The sequence below is a fragment of the Gigantopelta aegis genome, chromosome 4, assembly GCF_016097555.1.
Source record: "Gigantopelta aegis isolate Gae_Host chromosome 4, Gae_host_genome, whole genome shotgun sequence".
Lineage (NCBI taxonomy): Eukaryota > Metazoa > Mollusca > Gastropoda > Neomphalida > Peltospiridae > Gigantopelta > Gigantopelta aegis.
This window is the reverse complement of record NC_054702.1, coordinates 103,244,973-103,260,692: the sequence shown is the minus strand read 5'-3', so window position 1 is coordinate 103,260,692 and position 15,720 is coordinate 103,244,973. Positions and strand designations below refer to the sequence as shown.

Here is a 15,720-nt window from a genome sequence, read left to right as displayed (position 1 = left end):
GTCTATTTTGTAAATAGTAATATCCTCTTCCCCACCCCAACCCACAGTCTTAGTGTTTTTAAGCTATATCTCTCTTTAGGTGACATAGCCGATTTTTACTATTATTTAGTAAACTTGTATCAACTTAAAGTAAAGTAGAGCTAGTGAATTTTTAAATGTGGCTAGTAAATTTTTTAAATCACTGATCCCATGGCTTGTGGACTTTATAAAAATTCTAGAAGCCCTGATACAATATACAAAATCTTTACATTTACTACCAATACTAACCAAACATTTTAAAAAAAAAAAAAAAAAAAAAATTAATAAAAAGAAACCCCCCAGAAAAGACAAAGAAATAAGAAGAAAGAAGCAAGACCATCACTTATAAGTTTGTGCTTCATAAAAAAGAGAAGCAAACTGGAATCTAATTTAGGGGGGAATTTCTTTTGTATTCTTAGAGTCTCCAACCAAAAGGAGAGAACAGAGAAATATATTTAGTTTTCATATAAAAGAAAGGACAAACTGAGGTTAAACTTAGTCATATTTTTGTTTATTTTACTGTGCAAATGTATATGCAAAGATAATAACAATATTATGTTTATACATGCAGCATCCAGACTTTAAATAATTCAGTAATACAACAACAAAATCCCAACATAATCAAGCCTGTTTAAGCTAGCAGCCACATGGTTTAAAATGCATTCTTCCAAAACATACTACACTCTGATCTGTAATAAGCAGCCAACTGTCTTCAAAAGGCTATTTTGGACAGTGCGATCCATGAACACATACCGGTATATAACATATATAATGCAGGTTACCAATATGAAAATGTTACATTGAAGTCAATTAAAACATTGACAGTGAAGTAATACTCATGTAGTATTACAAAAATATAGCACATATGTGAATATCTGCTACCACAGGCATTTCCTTTTGGATACGGGAATCCTATTTTCAAGTTAGTTTCTTGGTATGCCAAAGCTACCACAGGTAAATGTCTGCACCACAGTATATTTTATATGCACTTATCCACAGACAGGATAGCACAAGTGACCTTTGATACACCAGTCATGGATCACTGGTTGGCATGGGGGTGGGGTGGGGGACAGGATTCACCTTAAAAGATCAATCACATCTAAGATGAGTGTTCTACTACTAAACTACCTCTTGCATTATTCGAGATAAAGATAAATGGGTTTGTCTTTAAAAATAACCCAAAATGCACATAAGTTCCCCCGCCCCCTCCCTGACTGCCATTTTGCTTTTGTATGGAATATTCTTTACGAGGGATGGAAGAATGACGTAATCTAACAAATCATGACATGCCTCTTAAAGAATATTACAAAAACACAACAATATAAGCATTATATTTATAGACACAAGCATCTTATAAATCAGACACATAATATCTACACATACACTTCATAAACTAAGTTACAATGTGTCTAATTAAAAACAGATTACACCTGCCAACAATAAAATTTGTTATACAAAGTGCATAGTCATAGTACTTGTGTATATGTACATATACTAGTCTGTCTGTCTCTCTCCAAGTTCAATATTAAAAATAAAATGATTTTTCCTTCCCACAAATGGAAGACTATGTACTCTGTATAAAATGATCATGTGTATTTAAAAAAACACAAAAAACATAAGACAAGATTAACCAATAACTGTTAGTGACTAACAATTACATACTAGTATAATAGTTACCACCTATCTACAGTGAGAAAAGAAACTTGCATACTCATTAGTAACAAGAGACGGCTGTGAAGTACTGGTTGGATTGAGAAATAATTGCAGGGTCTGCAGAGCAGTATAGATCCTATGACCATTGTACATCAAACCACAGCTAAAAGTCCTAATAGTATTTGAGAAGAACACTTTTAGGGGGCTTTTCCATAAAGTGAACAATATACATTTAGAATGGGTTCTATTGACATAATATCCAAGTCCAAGAATTGTGGTCATGGCCTACAAGTGGCCTATGTATTATTTTTAATGTTAAAGAAAAGCAAAACCGATTTTAGTCTTACACAGCAGTCCTTGTAGTTTGACGCAAGCAACTTCTACTGCTGGCGTGTGCCCGTGTAAAACGATTTTCATGTGGCCAACAAACAGCTCATATTATTACATGCTGATTTCACCATTTTATTTGCTCAAAATTACTAAGTATTTAACACTGAGAGCAATAGCTCCTCTACATAATTCCAGGAGAGCAGTTTATTGTTTACCATCGAGTATGAGTGTAGGCTTCTGAAAACAGCGAGAGCAATCCTTGACGCATTGCTTGCATAAATATATTTGCGTAACCCATTTTCCGTTCGTGCGTTGAATTTATGACATCATTTACATGTTCATGGTTACCTAAAACAATAGGAGTTACCAATTTTTTTTTTGAATAATGCATTTATGGTTTACGCAAGTTTTCATTTCTCAGAGGCCTGGGGTGGACAACTTAATTCTGCATAATGTGGAGGAAAGAACAATATTAATTTTTGTCATCATATTCAATTATACTAAATGTTTACAAAATAGGTTACTGAATCATGGGATCTTATTCTTAACTGCTACTGACAATACAAAGTAATGGATAGAAGGTTTAAAAAAACATCTAAAACATTTAGATTTTTAAAACAATGATAATGCTACAAATGAAACATCCACAGAGTGCACAGTTGAAAGTAAAACACTGTTCAAAGCAAAACATAATTTAAAATATGAAGCATTTGTTGGGCAGCTGTTTTGATTCGAACCTTAACAAATTTGACTAACAAATCTTCATGTTTGCTTTAAATGAAAACACTATCTGATAAAAAGAAAAAAAAGAAAAAACAGAGACAAAAACCAGTAATAATTTTATGGCAATAGTAACTTTACACGACAGTAACATTACAAACCACCTTCACATACATAACAATGCAACATACATTTACATACATGTACACATGTATATACAATTAGAATGTTTGGGGAAAAAAGTTGTTGAATAAATAATTTTATTTAGGAATTTTGCAACAAAAGAAAATCCTTGAAGCTGTTTTCTGGGGTGGGGTTTTTCACAAATGGAAAGGCACTAGCTTAATTTTGTTGTCATGATCTGGGTGATGTAGAACTATCTGACACCGCGTAAGGAGCTCAATGTACGGTGACCAGTACCAGTCTGTCAGGGTAATGTATGGATCATGGGGCTCATCAATACATTTGTTCATCAATTCCTCAAGAATAGTCTTCAAAGTCAGTAAATTATGAGCACCATTACCACTGTTTGTCCTCCGCAGAGTTTTCTTATACACTTTCAGATCATTTTCGGTGGGTAGTGGAAAATGCTGCGTCAAAAATGTATCAAAATCTTTTGACAGCTGTTTATCAACAAGCTCCACTTTCTTTATTTTTGCTTGCAGTTCTTTAAATACAGCGGACAGTGGATCACGAGTGTTTGACATGGGTCCATCATCGAAGCTTTCCACTTTCTCCTCGAGATGATGGTTAACTGTCAGTAACTGTCGCTCATACTCTTGTTCTTTCTCTATTGAATTTTTTAACTCTTGCTCCTGTGACCCGGCTAAGGACAGAGTCTCCTCCAACTGTTCAATACTTGAGAGAAGATCCTGCTTCAAGACTTCGAACTGAACATTAGGATCCGGAGGCAATCTGTCTGCTTTTGAGGTTTTCAGAATCTTAATTTCAGCCTGCACACATTTTTCTTTTTCTTGAAGTATCTGCAACAGAGACTTGTCAGCATCCACTGCCCTGACGTTTGTGTTGGACAGCTTTTGAGCCGACAGCTTGATTTCTCTCCATCGTTGCTCACACAGTTCCTTCAGCGTGGTGATTCCCTGAGATGGTGAACACACTTCAGGTGACAACGCGACATCCCCCTCCGCCTGCAAGTCATGCACATCCCTGCATTCCTTGGCTGAACGTCTTTTACTAGTCATCTGGCTTCGTCATCAGTCTGCAACAAAACAAAAACTATTTAATATCTGCAAAGTTCTTAAATATGCTTGATCCTTTAACAGGGGCAGGACATAACCCAGTGGTCAAGTGCTCGCTTGATGCAGGGTGTGCACTTTACGGTCGCCCATGGCAGATAAAAATAGCGTCGGGCAGGTCGAAACCGTATCACGTGTCGCCCGCCGGTGACCGAAAATGTCCGCATATTGTCTTATACATACATGTATCATCAAAATGCAAATAACTACTGTTTGTAAGAGACCGGAAAGTTATTTTTTATTTGTTTTCAACTGGTTTCCTATTAATATCTGCACAACCAAACCCATATAGGACATAACAGCGACCACTTCCCCAGTCTATATTACAGTCTAAAACCATTTGGAATGTCTCGGCCGGTTTTGATTATGTATTCGGAAAACCTCAGCCACGTAAATGTACGAATGTAGGTTCAATCGGAACACCTCGGCCATGTCTGTCTTTACTTTCCATTTAGTTACAATCGGAACCACTTGTCACATTCCGCTACGCTATGTTTCGCAGAAAGATTTTGCTTAAAAGTCTGAGGTTTTTCGAAGTTACATTGTGTTTGAATGTTTTCGTTTCTTACGGAATATACCGATTCTACTATACCAAACACCCAATCGTCACTACGAACAATGTCAACAACAGCTATCATTGCCTGTGCACATGCGAGTTTTGTCAGTCACACTTATTATTATTAACAAAACAATAGAAAAAGTGTATGTTCTAACTTGTTCCAAAATGTAATAGTATTTAGTATTTATTGTGATCACTTATCCCATGGATTTTTATAAAATTCTAGAATCCCTGCAATAAAGTTCAGACAAGTAAGTATCTAAATACAAAACTTTACAAACCAATAAAACCATTAAGTTTGCCATGTCGTTTTTGTTTATCTCCTAAAATTACTGATATCGGGTCCACATGACTTGTAGAAATTTACTTAAAATGGAGGAAGATGAATTAACAACAAGGCCAAATCATATACTTTTTATGATTTTTAACAGTACTACTTGATAAGATCCTGTTGTTAGAATTTGTTTTCAATTATTATATTTGATCTGCTACATGCTATATTCATGTAGTACATTTTTGTGCCTCTACTGTAGTGAATAGTATTCATAATCCATTAATAACAATTGAAAATAATTTTGAATGTATTATACTAGTGTACATTGTGTTAATTAAGAAACAATTCATTGAAAAAAATAAAATTTACAAACTATTCACTGGTAATATGTGGTATGAACATAATGCCTATCAGTATTGGCCACAATTAGTGTTAGTGATGGATGTTGGTAGAATGCAGACCCACCTGGACCAGAACGCTCAACAAACTGAAATTTTCCTTAAAATTTTTTTATTTAAACAAAGTGTTCGTCAACTGTGCATAGTTAAAGATACATTTGTAGTGCCTGAACGCAGTTAGAACATTGTACTCTAGCTTTCCGGTTTACTGGAAGGTGCTTCACTTTTGTTTATTATAATGGATTTGTTTTGCATTTACATTTTTTACGTTAACTCATTTCAATCTTTTTTGTTGAACATATCGTAGCTGAAAAATGTAGAACAGTATTTCCGTAAATATCGTATTTGTGTTTTTGTCATTAGGTGAATGCAGTTTTGGACATCGATGATGAAAATGTTCCTGAATTGTGAAGAAAAACCTCACAAATAAATGACATGCAGATGACAACAAATCGGATACTGATCACACAAACCGTGCACGCAAAAAGAAATTGAACGGAGTTGCAAGCATAACGCAGTTAGGGACTTTGATAATTCATTAAACTTCAAAATTGACTAATTGAGTAATTGTAACAAATATATATATATATATATTTTTTTTTGGTGGTGGTGGTGGGGCAGGGGGCGGCGGCGGATAAGAATGACTTGCCGGCAAATAACATACAGTGCTTAGCCTAAGTTATGGTTTGATGCAAGCAATTGTTCCCACTCATGACTCGTGTGTTCTCGAGCAATATGCAATCATAAGTTACATCATCATCATAATGTCAACGTCCCTAACTGCGTTATGCTTCAAATTCCATTCGCTTTGTTTTCTCGTGCACGGTTCGCGCAATCAACATCCGATTTGTTGTCATCGGCATGTCGTTCATTTATGAGGTTTTTCTTCACAGGTCAGGAACATTTTTATAAACAATAAAGTTAAGAAAAGTAAGTATCTAAATACAAAACTTTACAAACCCCTAAAACCATTAATTTTACTAAGTTTTTTTGTTTATTCCTTAAAATTACCGATATCGGGTCCACATGACTCGTAGAAATTGACTTAAAATGGAGAAAGATGAATTAATATTCGGTGTGTGTCACATGACCTCACACGTGCCAGATCAACAAGGCCAAAGAATTTAATTTTTACGATTTTTAAGACCCCTGTTGTTAGAAAAAAAATTCAGTTATTATATTCGATATGCAAAAGGTATGCTACATTTCTGTGCCTCTCTTGTAGTAAATAGTATTCATAATCCATTCATAACGGTTGTAAATAATTTTGAGTATATAAATTGTGTTCATTTCGAATCAATTCATTAAAAAAATTATATTTTATAAACTATTCGCAGGTATGAATGTAATGCCTATCAGTATTGACATCAAGTGTGAGCGATGTGTGTTGATAAAACGCGGACCGGACCAGAACGCTTGATAAATTGAATTTTTCCTTTACAAAAATTAATAAATTAAGTGTTCGGCAACTGTGCATAATTAAGAAACATATTTTTTCATGTTGTTGCCTTTAAAATGGAAAATGACGAATTGCACATACGCAATACCATACTTTTTGAAAACGCATATGCCTGGACGCAGTTAGAAAGTCGCACCCTTTCCTGTTTAATGGAGGGTGTTTCACTTTTATTTACAACCGTGTCCGGTGTATCGGCGCGTCCAGTGATTCGGCGCACTTGGTATTTTACTTGAGTATGCTTAGGAAGTTGTCATGTTGTCGGAGTTTTTAACGAATTAAGTTCAATTCCTTTTTCAATAAGTATCAACATATACTACTCAAAAGAATTTAAGGGTCAAAAATTTATAACCAAATAAGTTTCAGAGTGTATTAGATTGATGATGTAAACTACACCAATTTTTTTTTTTATTGTTCCATATTTACAAAAAACCACAAATAAACGTCACTGTATACAAGAAAGTCACATGACATGCTGTCAAAGTTGAAGGTTGTCAAACATGGATTTTACACATTAGAACATTCGTTTAATAGTGTGTGAATCCACCCCTGGCGCGAATATACTCGACACATCGTTGCCTCATGCTGTTGATCAGACGTCTGAAGAACTCTTGGGGAATGGCCTGCCACTCTGCCATAAGAAGTTGACCCAGATCATGAAGGTTGGCCGGAGGGGCATGGTTATCCGAACTCTCCTGCCTAATTTGTCCCAGGCGTTCTCTATTGGGGCCAAGTCAGGCGAATATGCTGGCCAATCCATCCTGGCGATACCTTGTTGTCTGAGAAAGTCTGTTACCACCCTGGCGTGGTGGGGTCTGGCATTGTCATCCTGCAGAACTGCCCCGCCGCCAATCTGCTGAAGGCCTGGGAGAACCAACGGCCGGATAATCTCATTCAGATAGCGGATTCCATTCAGATTGCCATCCACCACATAGAGGGGGGTCCTGTGGTGGATAGAGATGCCGCCCCACATCATGACACTGCCACCACCGAACCGGTGACGTTGTCTAACGTTAACGTCAGCGAAGCGCTCCCCAGGACGTCTGTAGACACGAACCCGACCGTCGTTGAACTGGAGACTAAACCTGGACTCATCAGTGAACATCACTCGACCCCACTGAACATGTTGCCACCGCAGATGAAGCGTGCACCAGTGACGTCTGGCCATTCTGTGACGTGGTAGGAGTGGTGGTCGAACAGCCTGGCGACGGCAGCGTAGATTATTGGCTCTCAGACGATTGCGTATGGTTTGATCAGACACTCGAGTTCCAGTCGCAGTCCGCAGATTGTCATGTAATCGGCGTGCAGTGGTTGTGCGTTGACGTAGAGCCATATTGGTGATGTAGCGGTCCTCTCTATTTGTAGTGCTTCGGGGTCTTCCCGAACGTGGACGATTTCGAACAGAATTCGTTGCTTGGTACCGTTGCCACAGTCGGCCAACGACACTCTGACTGACACCAAGTCTCACAGCAACATTTCTTTGCATATTGCCATCCTGAAGCCAAGCAATAGCCCTTCCTCGATCTTCGATAGTCAGTTGAAGTCGTACCATTGTCGAATTTGGAGTGTGCACCGTACACGAACGCAAGCTCCAATTATACGGAAATTCAGCATTGGGAACATGGAATACACGTGCAAAGCGTGCAAATGAAGCGCTTTGTGAAAAAGCAAGTTATGGGCACTTAGCAGACCTTTCGCTTTCGCCCTAATTTACGTGCAAATGTAAGCATGTTTTCGCCATTAGAACTAGTCGACAGTGTCAATGACAGTGGATTTTAATTAATTTATGGGTTGCTTAGACCCACTTTCGTCAAAATAGAACAATACCATGCGTGACATTATGGTCTAGCTAATATAATTGACATTCAGAAAATAATGTCGAAAATATCGTCTGACCCTTAAATTCTTTTGAGTAGTATATATATATATAGTTAAGGGTGCAGATAATTTTTTTTTAGAATTATCAATAATTATATAATAATTTCAAAATAAATCATTCACCTGTTTTCGTGTTTATAAACGCGAAGTAGGTCATCCTTATTGACAATCAATAATATTGATATTAAGAATGTTAAAACCAGTCACAACTTTCCCGCATTTTAAAAATTATAGTAAACAGTATAAATGTAATTATTTTTGTTCGGTTGTTTTTTATTTAAACCGAAAAAGAAAACACAGACAAATGCAAACAAGACGACACCGCAATTGACAGTCATTCCAGTTCACAATTGTCACATTGTTATAAAAAATAAAAGCGAAATAAGATCCATGTGTGTGCACAATCTATCCGAGAAAAATAAAATCCATGTAGGCATCTTAGCCATGCACCGGCCTCGGTGGCGTCGTGGCAGGCCATTGGTCTACAGGCTGGTAGGTACTGGGTTCGGATCCCAGTCGAGGCATGGGATTTTTAATCCAGATACCGACTCTAAACCCTGAGTGAGTGCTCCGCAAGGCTCAATGGGTAGGTGTAAACCACTTGCACCGACCAGTGATCCATAACTGGTTCAACAAAGGCCATGGTTTGTGCTATCCTGCCTGTGGGAAGCGCAAATAAAAGATCCCTTGCTGCTAATCGGAAGAGTAGCCCATGTAGTGGCGACAGCGGGTTTCCTCTCAAAATCTGTGTGGTCCTTAACCATATGTCTGACGCCATATAACCGTAAATAAAATGTGTTGAGTGCATCGTTAAATAAAACATTTCTTTCTTTCTTTCTTAGCCATGCATGACAATGAACATGTATGCATCTGCAGTACTGTGCCACTCAAGAAAACGATTCTGAAACTGATCATGAGATGGGTGATGTGTGATCGTTCATTTTCATAGTAATAGTTTTAACAAGACAAAACAAAAAAGTACTAAATAATTCTGGGACAATAGTGTAGCGTTTATGGGCTAAAAGTGAGGTCATGGGCGGTTTATAAATAGCGGGGTCAATGATCCACATCTACTGCGCCGAATCACCGGACATGCAAATCGTTTTGGATACAAGGGGGTGCCTATATTTATGCACCATTTTAAAATGTTTATTTACTAGACATAAAACAGTTTGTAGTGTATTTCAGATTATGCACTACTTCATTGGTGAGACACGCATTTTATTAAATATTTCACAATGTTCATATAGAAAATGGTCCTTGAAAGCTTAGGTGCGCCGATACACCGGACAGCACTGTATTAGAATTAATTTGTTTTACGTCCACATTGTTGATTTTTTAAGTTACTTGATTGCAATTTATTTTGTTTCACGTACTGTAGCTGAAAAATGTAGAATAGTATTTCCGCAAATATCGTATTCGTGTTTTTGTCGTTAGCCGGGTTAGGTGAACGCAGTTTGGGACGTCAATCACGATGGTAAATGTCCCGCGAACAGGCGAAGTTTATAAACTTAATTTGTAGTGCTCTGAAACAAGCAAAGAAGATATATAAAATCGCTTCATGTTTTACTCACCTGCTATATAGGTATATCAACCCATTGACAAAACAAATGATCAAAGTAATCCATTTCATTCAATTCAAAGAAAAGCGCATAAACAAAATATAAAAAACATCGTTCCTCCCGCTAAACCGGAAATAAGAAATAAAAGCAATGTGATTGGATGGATGTTTCATCAAGGGGAGTGTTCGTTTATGACATTTTGTCAGTACCCCGATGTTGACGATCATATCGATAATAAAGAAAATAAATATTTTATTGTTAAATGTTTAGTCATTGTTATGTTGTTTTGTTCTAGGGTCATTCTAAGAACCGTTCAACAATTACGTAACGCGTTAGGGCGAGATTTCACCGCATCCGCACAGACTCGTACAGACACGTCCGTTCAACGGAAGGAAAAAATAATTCAATGTATTTATAGCGTGTGTCTGTTTCTTCGAAGCACGCACTTCACTGTCCGCTGCGGTTAACACAATTTTTAAGTCGTCGCTGATAAGAAAATGTTCTTATTTTGTCCGTATGTACGAAAGATTTGCTAACTGTTGCATTCGTTTGATTGACTGAAATAGGCTGATATAGCCCACAGAGGACAGTTGCTTTGGTCGGTGGCGGTGTTGTGCACTGTGGTCAAGCGGGCAACATGGGCGATGAACAAATAATATGGGCGGTCCAGGCAAGATCCACCCTGTACGACAGAAGCGACCCTAAATATTCCAACAGAGACGTTATCCGACAACTGTGGATCGACTGTGCTAGTGAGCTCAACATGGAAGGTAATTACTATAGTAATTCTAAGGAAGGCGGGGGGGGGGGGGGGGGGGGGGGGGGAGGGGTGGCAGGAGAAAGAACCAGCAGGTGTATGTGTGGGTGGGGGGGGGGGGTCCACCCCGATCCCGTTGCTCAAGCTAATGGGTTTTTCAATATAGTTTCTTGGGAAGCATGACTCAACCCCCTATAAACTTTACTCTTTAAAGTCTAGCCCCCTTTTTCTATAAATTCCTGCACACATGCCTGAACAGACTGTACGTCTATAGTCTATAGCCTGTTCTCAAATTTCAACAGTTCTTGTAGTTTTATATGTACATCAGATAAACATATAGGCCATACTAGTGATACAAAGCTGTATATACATGTATATATATATCGAGTAACCCTGTATATTACAACAGTTGGTGTAGGCCTATGTATACATGTAAAGAAAACTTAAAGAAAATTTAATATTAAACACTTGCATTGCTGAAATTCCACCAATTGATTTCAGATATCTCTATAATGGTGATAATATTATATTATTATTTTACTACTCAGTGTTTGATGTAGAAATACCCCTAATTCCTATAAATTGTAATGATACAAACCGATTTTACTTCAGTATAAGCATGTAATACACACGTACGTTTGTACCAAATCAAGAATCGGATAGTGCACAGGTACGTGTCAGATATGTCCTCGTACAGTTTAAGCACTGATAAAAGGAACGATAACAATTTTGAAATAATTTTGAAAATAGTGAAGCAGACCATCAAATTTGGTAATCTTAAAAAAAAAAAATCAAAATGTGAAAAAAGCGTGACATTTTGTATAGTTGTAAAGTTGGTAATACTCTTTGATATAAAAGCAGGACACACGCGATGCAACCACAATTACGGCTGCCGTCTTGGTTTTCAAAATGTCCGCCATCGAAAAAACATATATTTTGCCACTAACTTGGCTCTCAGGACATATAAATACTTGATTTAAGTTGCTAATCCCATGTTTTCACACCCAAGAAATTGCACAGAACCGATTTAAATACCCTAACTTCATTTTTTTATGTCAAAATTAAACATGACCTTTATCAGAAAAGAAATGTATATATGGAAAATTCTTGGCTGACGAGGCTGTTCAAAAGATCTGACCTAGGAATGAGAACAATGTCTTTTTAAATGCTAATTTGTCCTGGCAGCAAAACAAAACCTGAGTTGGTTGTTGAAGTATTCTTTGTGTTAATTTGTCTGTCCAGTCATCTGTCTGTCTGTCAGTCTTTAAGACTGCTTAGTAAAGTTAGTAAACGTGTAAGCAAAATTTTATGCCAGAACATATAACAAATTTATTAAAGGGACATTCCTGAGTTTGCTGCAATATTTTAAGATGTTATCGACTAATAAAATATTTCTACGATTAAACTTACATATTAAAAATATTTTCTTGTTTAGAATATTAGTGGCTGTATATTAAACGTGTTTCTTATCGTTCTAATATTTATACTAAGTTAATTTTCATTTTATTTGCTAAAAAATATTACGAAATTATTTGAAGACGAAATCCTGTTTGGGCTTCTTACAAATATTAAGACGACCAGAAACACATTAAATATACAGACATTGATATTCTAAACAAGAAAATATATTTAATATGTAAGTTTAATCGTAGAAATATTTTATTAGTCGGGAATATCTTACAATGCAGCAAACTCGGGGATGTTCCTTTAATAAAAACCTAATTTCAAATTTCAAAAATTAAACAGTGAAAAAATTATTAAACCATAAGCACCTTCACTGATCACCAGACGGTTTATTACCCCCTCAAAAAAGTAAAACATTTTTATAAAACGTCTGATGATCATTAAAAGCATTTATGGTTTAACAATTTTGTTATCTATTGGTTTCTTTTTTTTTTAGAGAGAGAGAGAGAGAGAGAGAGAGAGAGAGAGAGAGAGAGAGAGAGGGAGAGAGGGAGAGAGGGAGGGAGAGGGAGAGAGGGTCAGAGGGGAGGGAGAGATGCATGTCAAGATGTTATATATTAGTATATTAGGTCACGTTACTAGTAGTGGTATCAGACAAGCGTCCTTCTAACTTGATTGGAACTATGTTACTAAGGACTTTAATTACTCATAATGATTGACAATGCAATATGGTGCAGTGACCCCCTACTTTATAACACCTACGTGCCTGAACCTATTTAGGATACAGGCACTTTAATAAAGTGATCTTCACCATCTACTCGGTTGCCACACATGCAATAACCTATCAGACAGTGAGTCGTAGTTCGAAGCTTTGTTATAGTGTAACAAGGCTAAGTTTTATGAGTAATGAATGTCTTTAATTGCAGAAGTTTTTAAAAACAGGGACCATTGTATTAAATGTTCTAATTATGAGTTAGATATGCAAAAACGTTAAGGCCTACTTTTCGCCATGCAGTTTGATCATTGTATCCATGAAGCTCTGTTCACAGACTTGGACTGATAGTGTCGTAGATGATTGCAATAAACCATACAAAGTATGCATATTAAAGATATGATGTAGTTGCAACACCAGATTCTAATAGTTCATGAGGAATTTGAAAAGGGTCAGTTTGCTGTACTGTAAACAACATGGCCATGGACCAAGTAAGCAAGTGAATGAATGCACCCAAGGGTTTGCGATGATTGGAATTACAGAAAACCCTTCCACTTACAGCTGGTGTAAAAAAATTTTTTATTATAATAATAATAATAATAATAATAATATTATTATTATTATTAATTATTATTATTATTATTTTGTTTTTTTAAACCCGCCACAAACATTCAACACAGAGACAAAGACATTTTTTTGTTGGACATTACAAATATGGATGATTATGAGATGAATGGCGAAGCCGCAGTATTTTCATTTCGGGGCTACTTGACAGGGCCGTGCTCCACGCTTGCTGTCATTTGGGCTATCTCGGTATCACCCGAACCCGGGGTACACGGAACCTGCAGTGCATGCCAGGACCCGTTCCACAAAGCGATCTTAGCCCTAAGATCACCTTAAGTCCATAGTTACCTTATGCACTAAGGTGATCTTAGTGCTAAGATCACTTCGTGGAACAGGGCCCAGGTAATCATTTCCCATGTGGAGTCATAGACTCGGGAGATACACCCATAATGGCACCCGTGAAGTAGGTGAAAAACGGTGTATGTGACCTTACACCTACCCATTGAGCCTAGCGGTGCACTCAATCTGGGTTGGAGCCGGAACTGGCATGAAAAATCCCCTATTGCCTCAGGTGGGATACGAACCCAGTACCTACCAGCCTGAAGTCCGATGGCATGACCACTACACCATCGAGGCCGGTGCTGGTGTAAACATTGTTCAGCTCATTAACTAGTCTGAAACCACACTTTGAACCCTCCACTTCCACCCCCACCAACACCCACCACCCCACCCTCCCAAAACATCTACACAACACAATGGCCAGGTAAGCTTGGTTCAACTCGGTTATACAAATGAGTGCTGTCTGTGAGATGATACGTATAAAAGATCCCTTGCTGCTAATCGAAAAGAGTAGCACATGAAATGGCGACAGTGTGTTTCCTCTCTTAATATATGTGTGGTCTTTAACCATATGTCTGACGCCATATAACCGTAAATAAAATGTGTTGAGTGCGTCGTTAAATAAAACATTTCCTTCCTTCATCTAAAAGAACAACATGATACGCTTTCATAAGACATCACATCAAAAGCAAAGAGTTCACGTCAGTTTAAAACGATGAAAAGCAACCAAATTATTCGGCACAATGTACATTTCTTGTCAATCCAAAAATAGTGACATGAAAGACATTTTCAGACATAAAAACCAAGAATCACCGTCTGCACTTTTTAGACATGGGAAAACTAAGGCAATGCAAAAAGTCGGTTGCATTGGTTGCTTTGATAAATTGGCTACAACTTCTGATTATGACATGCAGGAATTAGATGCAAAAAGTATAGTCAATATAGAAGAGCCTAAAGAGTTCAGTGAGGCAGAAAAGAACTCGGGGAACTTCATGACTACTTCAAGTATAAAAACTGGCAGTTTCCTCCAAGTGGATGAATATAAGATTGAGCTGTATTAGTACTAGTCGTAACATCAGTACTAGTCGAATTACATTTCAAAGCTTTCCACCGAAGGGAAGATGTACAGCACACACGATTTCAGTGTTGTGTTCACATGAGTGTACCATGTGACCTGACCTAGCATTATGTGATCATGAAGAAGCTGACAAGACGACTGTTACATGCTCTCCATTGTGCACAGAGTAGTATTGATCAAATCGGCTCACACTCATGTTGTGGTCCTTACAATTCCCAATATACATACTTTAGCTCTTGATAAACTACGGATTGTCTATGGCATGAAGAAAAACTATAGCATAATACCACTGCAACCAGCCTAGGATAACAAAAGGCAAAGGAACTTCAAATTTGTTAGTGGGCGTGACATATCATTGTTGTTCAAAAGTCAGCTTGGACTCTTAGCTTTTCCTGAAATGTGTTTGCTGTCCCAAATGTCTTCTTGCATCACAGATGAGAGCATGTATCAGCTTCAAAGGCTCGACATACTTCTTTTTGGCAGGACAAATGAAAACACTGAGATGGACCAGGTAAAGAAGGTGCTCTTTGTCAAAGTGAGGCAGCTAGATAGTTCAACTTGCATAAAAGGATGCCCTTACCAAACATACTACGAGGGCTGCATACCAAGTCAGACATATTTGGAACCAATCACTGGCAGCTATACAACAGCTATCAAACTCATGTGACTGGGAGTGGACCAAGGACTCTAATGATCAGTTGATTCCTTTCTAGACAGCATTTCCAGAGGCACCAAAATCATGTATGGATCTGATTAGATGTG

General features: G+C 37.5%; 2 protein-coding genes across 2 annotated transcripts in view; one reads left to right on the top strand and one right to left on the bottom strand.

The window, feature by feature from the left end:
- Window positions 1–512: 512 nt before the first annotated feature.
- On the bottom strand, window positions 513–10,228 carry LOC121371634 (centromere protein K-like). The gene is made up of 2 exons (XM_041497666.1): window positions 10,117–10,228; window positions 513–3,940 (listed from the first exon to the last, which is right to left on the bottom strand). The coding sequence occupies exon 2, from the start codon at window positions 3,921–3,923 to the stop codon at window positions 3,042–3,044; it is 882 nt and encodes a 293-aa protein (XP_041353600.1). The 5' UTR covers window positions 3,924–3,940; window positions 10,117–10,228; the 3' UTR covers window positions 513–3,041.
- A 161-nt stretch (window positions 10,229–10,389) lies between these two features.
- The window catches only part of LOC121371635, a 10,373-nt gene continuing 5,042 nt past the window's right edge, over window positions 10,390–15,720 (top strand). The window contains exon 1 of the mRNA XM_041497667.1: window positions 10,390–10,874. Within this exon, the coding sequence (XP_041353601.1) occupies window positions 10,742–10,874 (133 nt within the window). The 5' untranslated portion in view covers window positions 10,390–10,741. The remainder of the gene's footprint in view (window positions 10,875–15,720) is intronic.

Excerpts from the sequence above, each read along its gene's own strand:
- LOC121371634 (XM_041497666.1), bottom strand. The coding sequence starts at position 3,923 with ATGACTAGTAAAAGACGTTCAGCCAAGGAATGCAGGGATGTGCATGAC.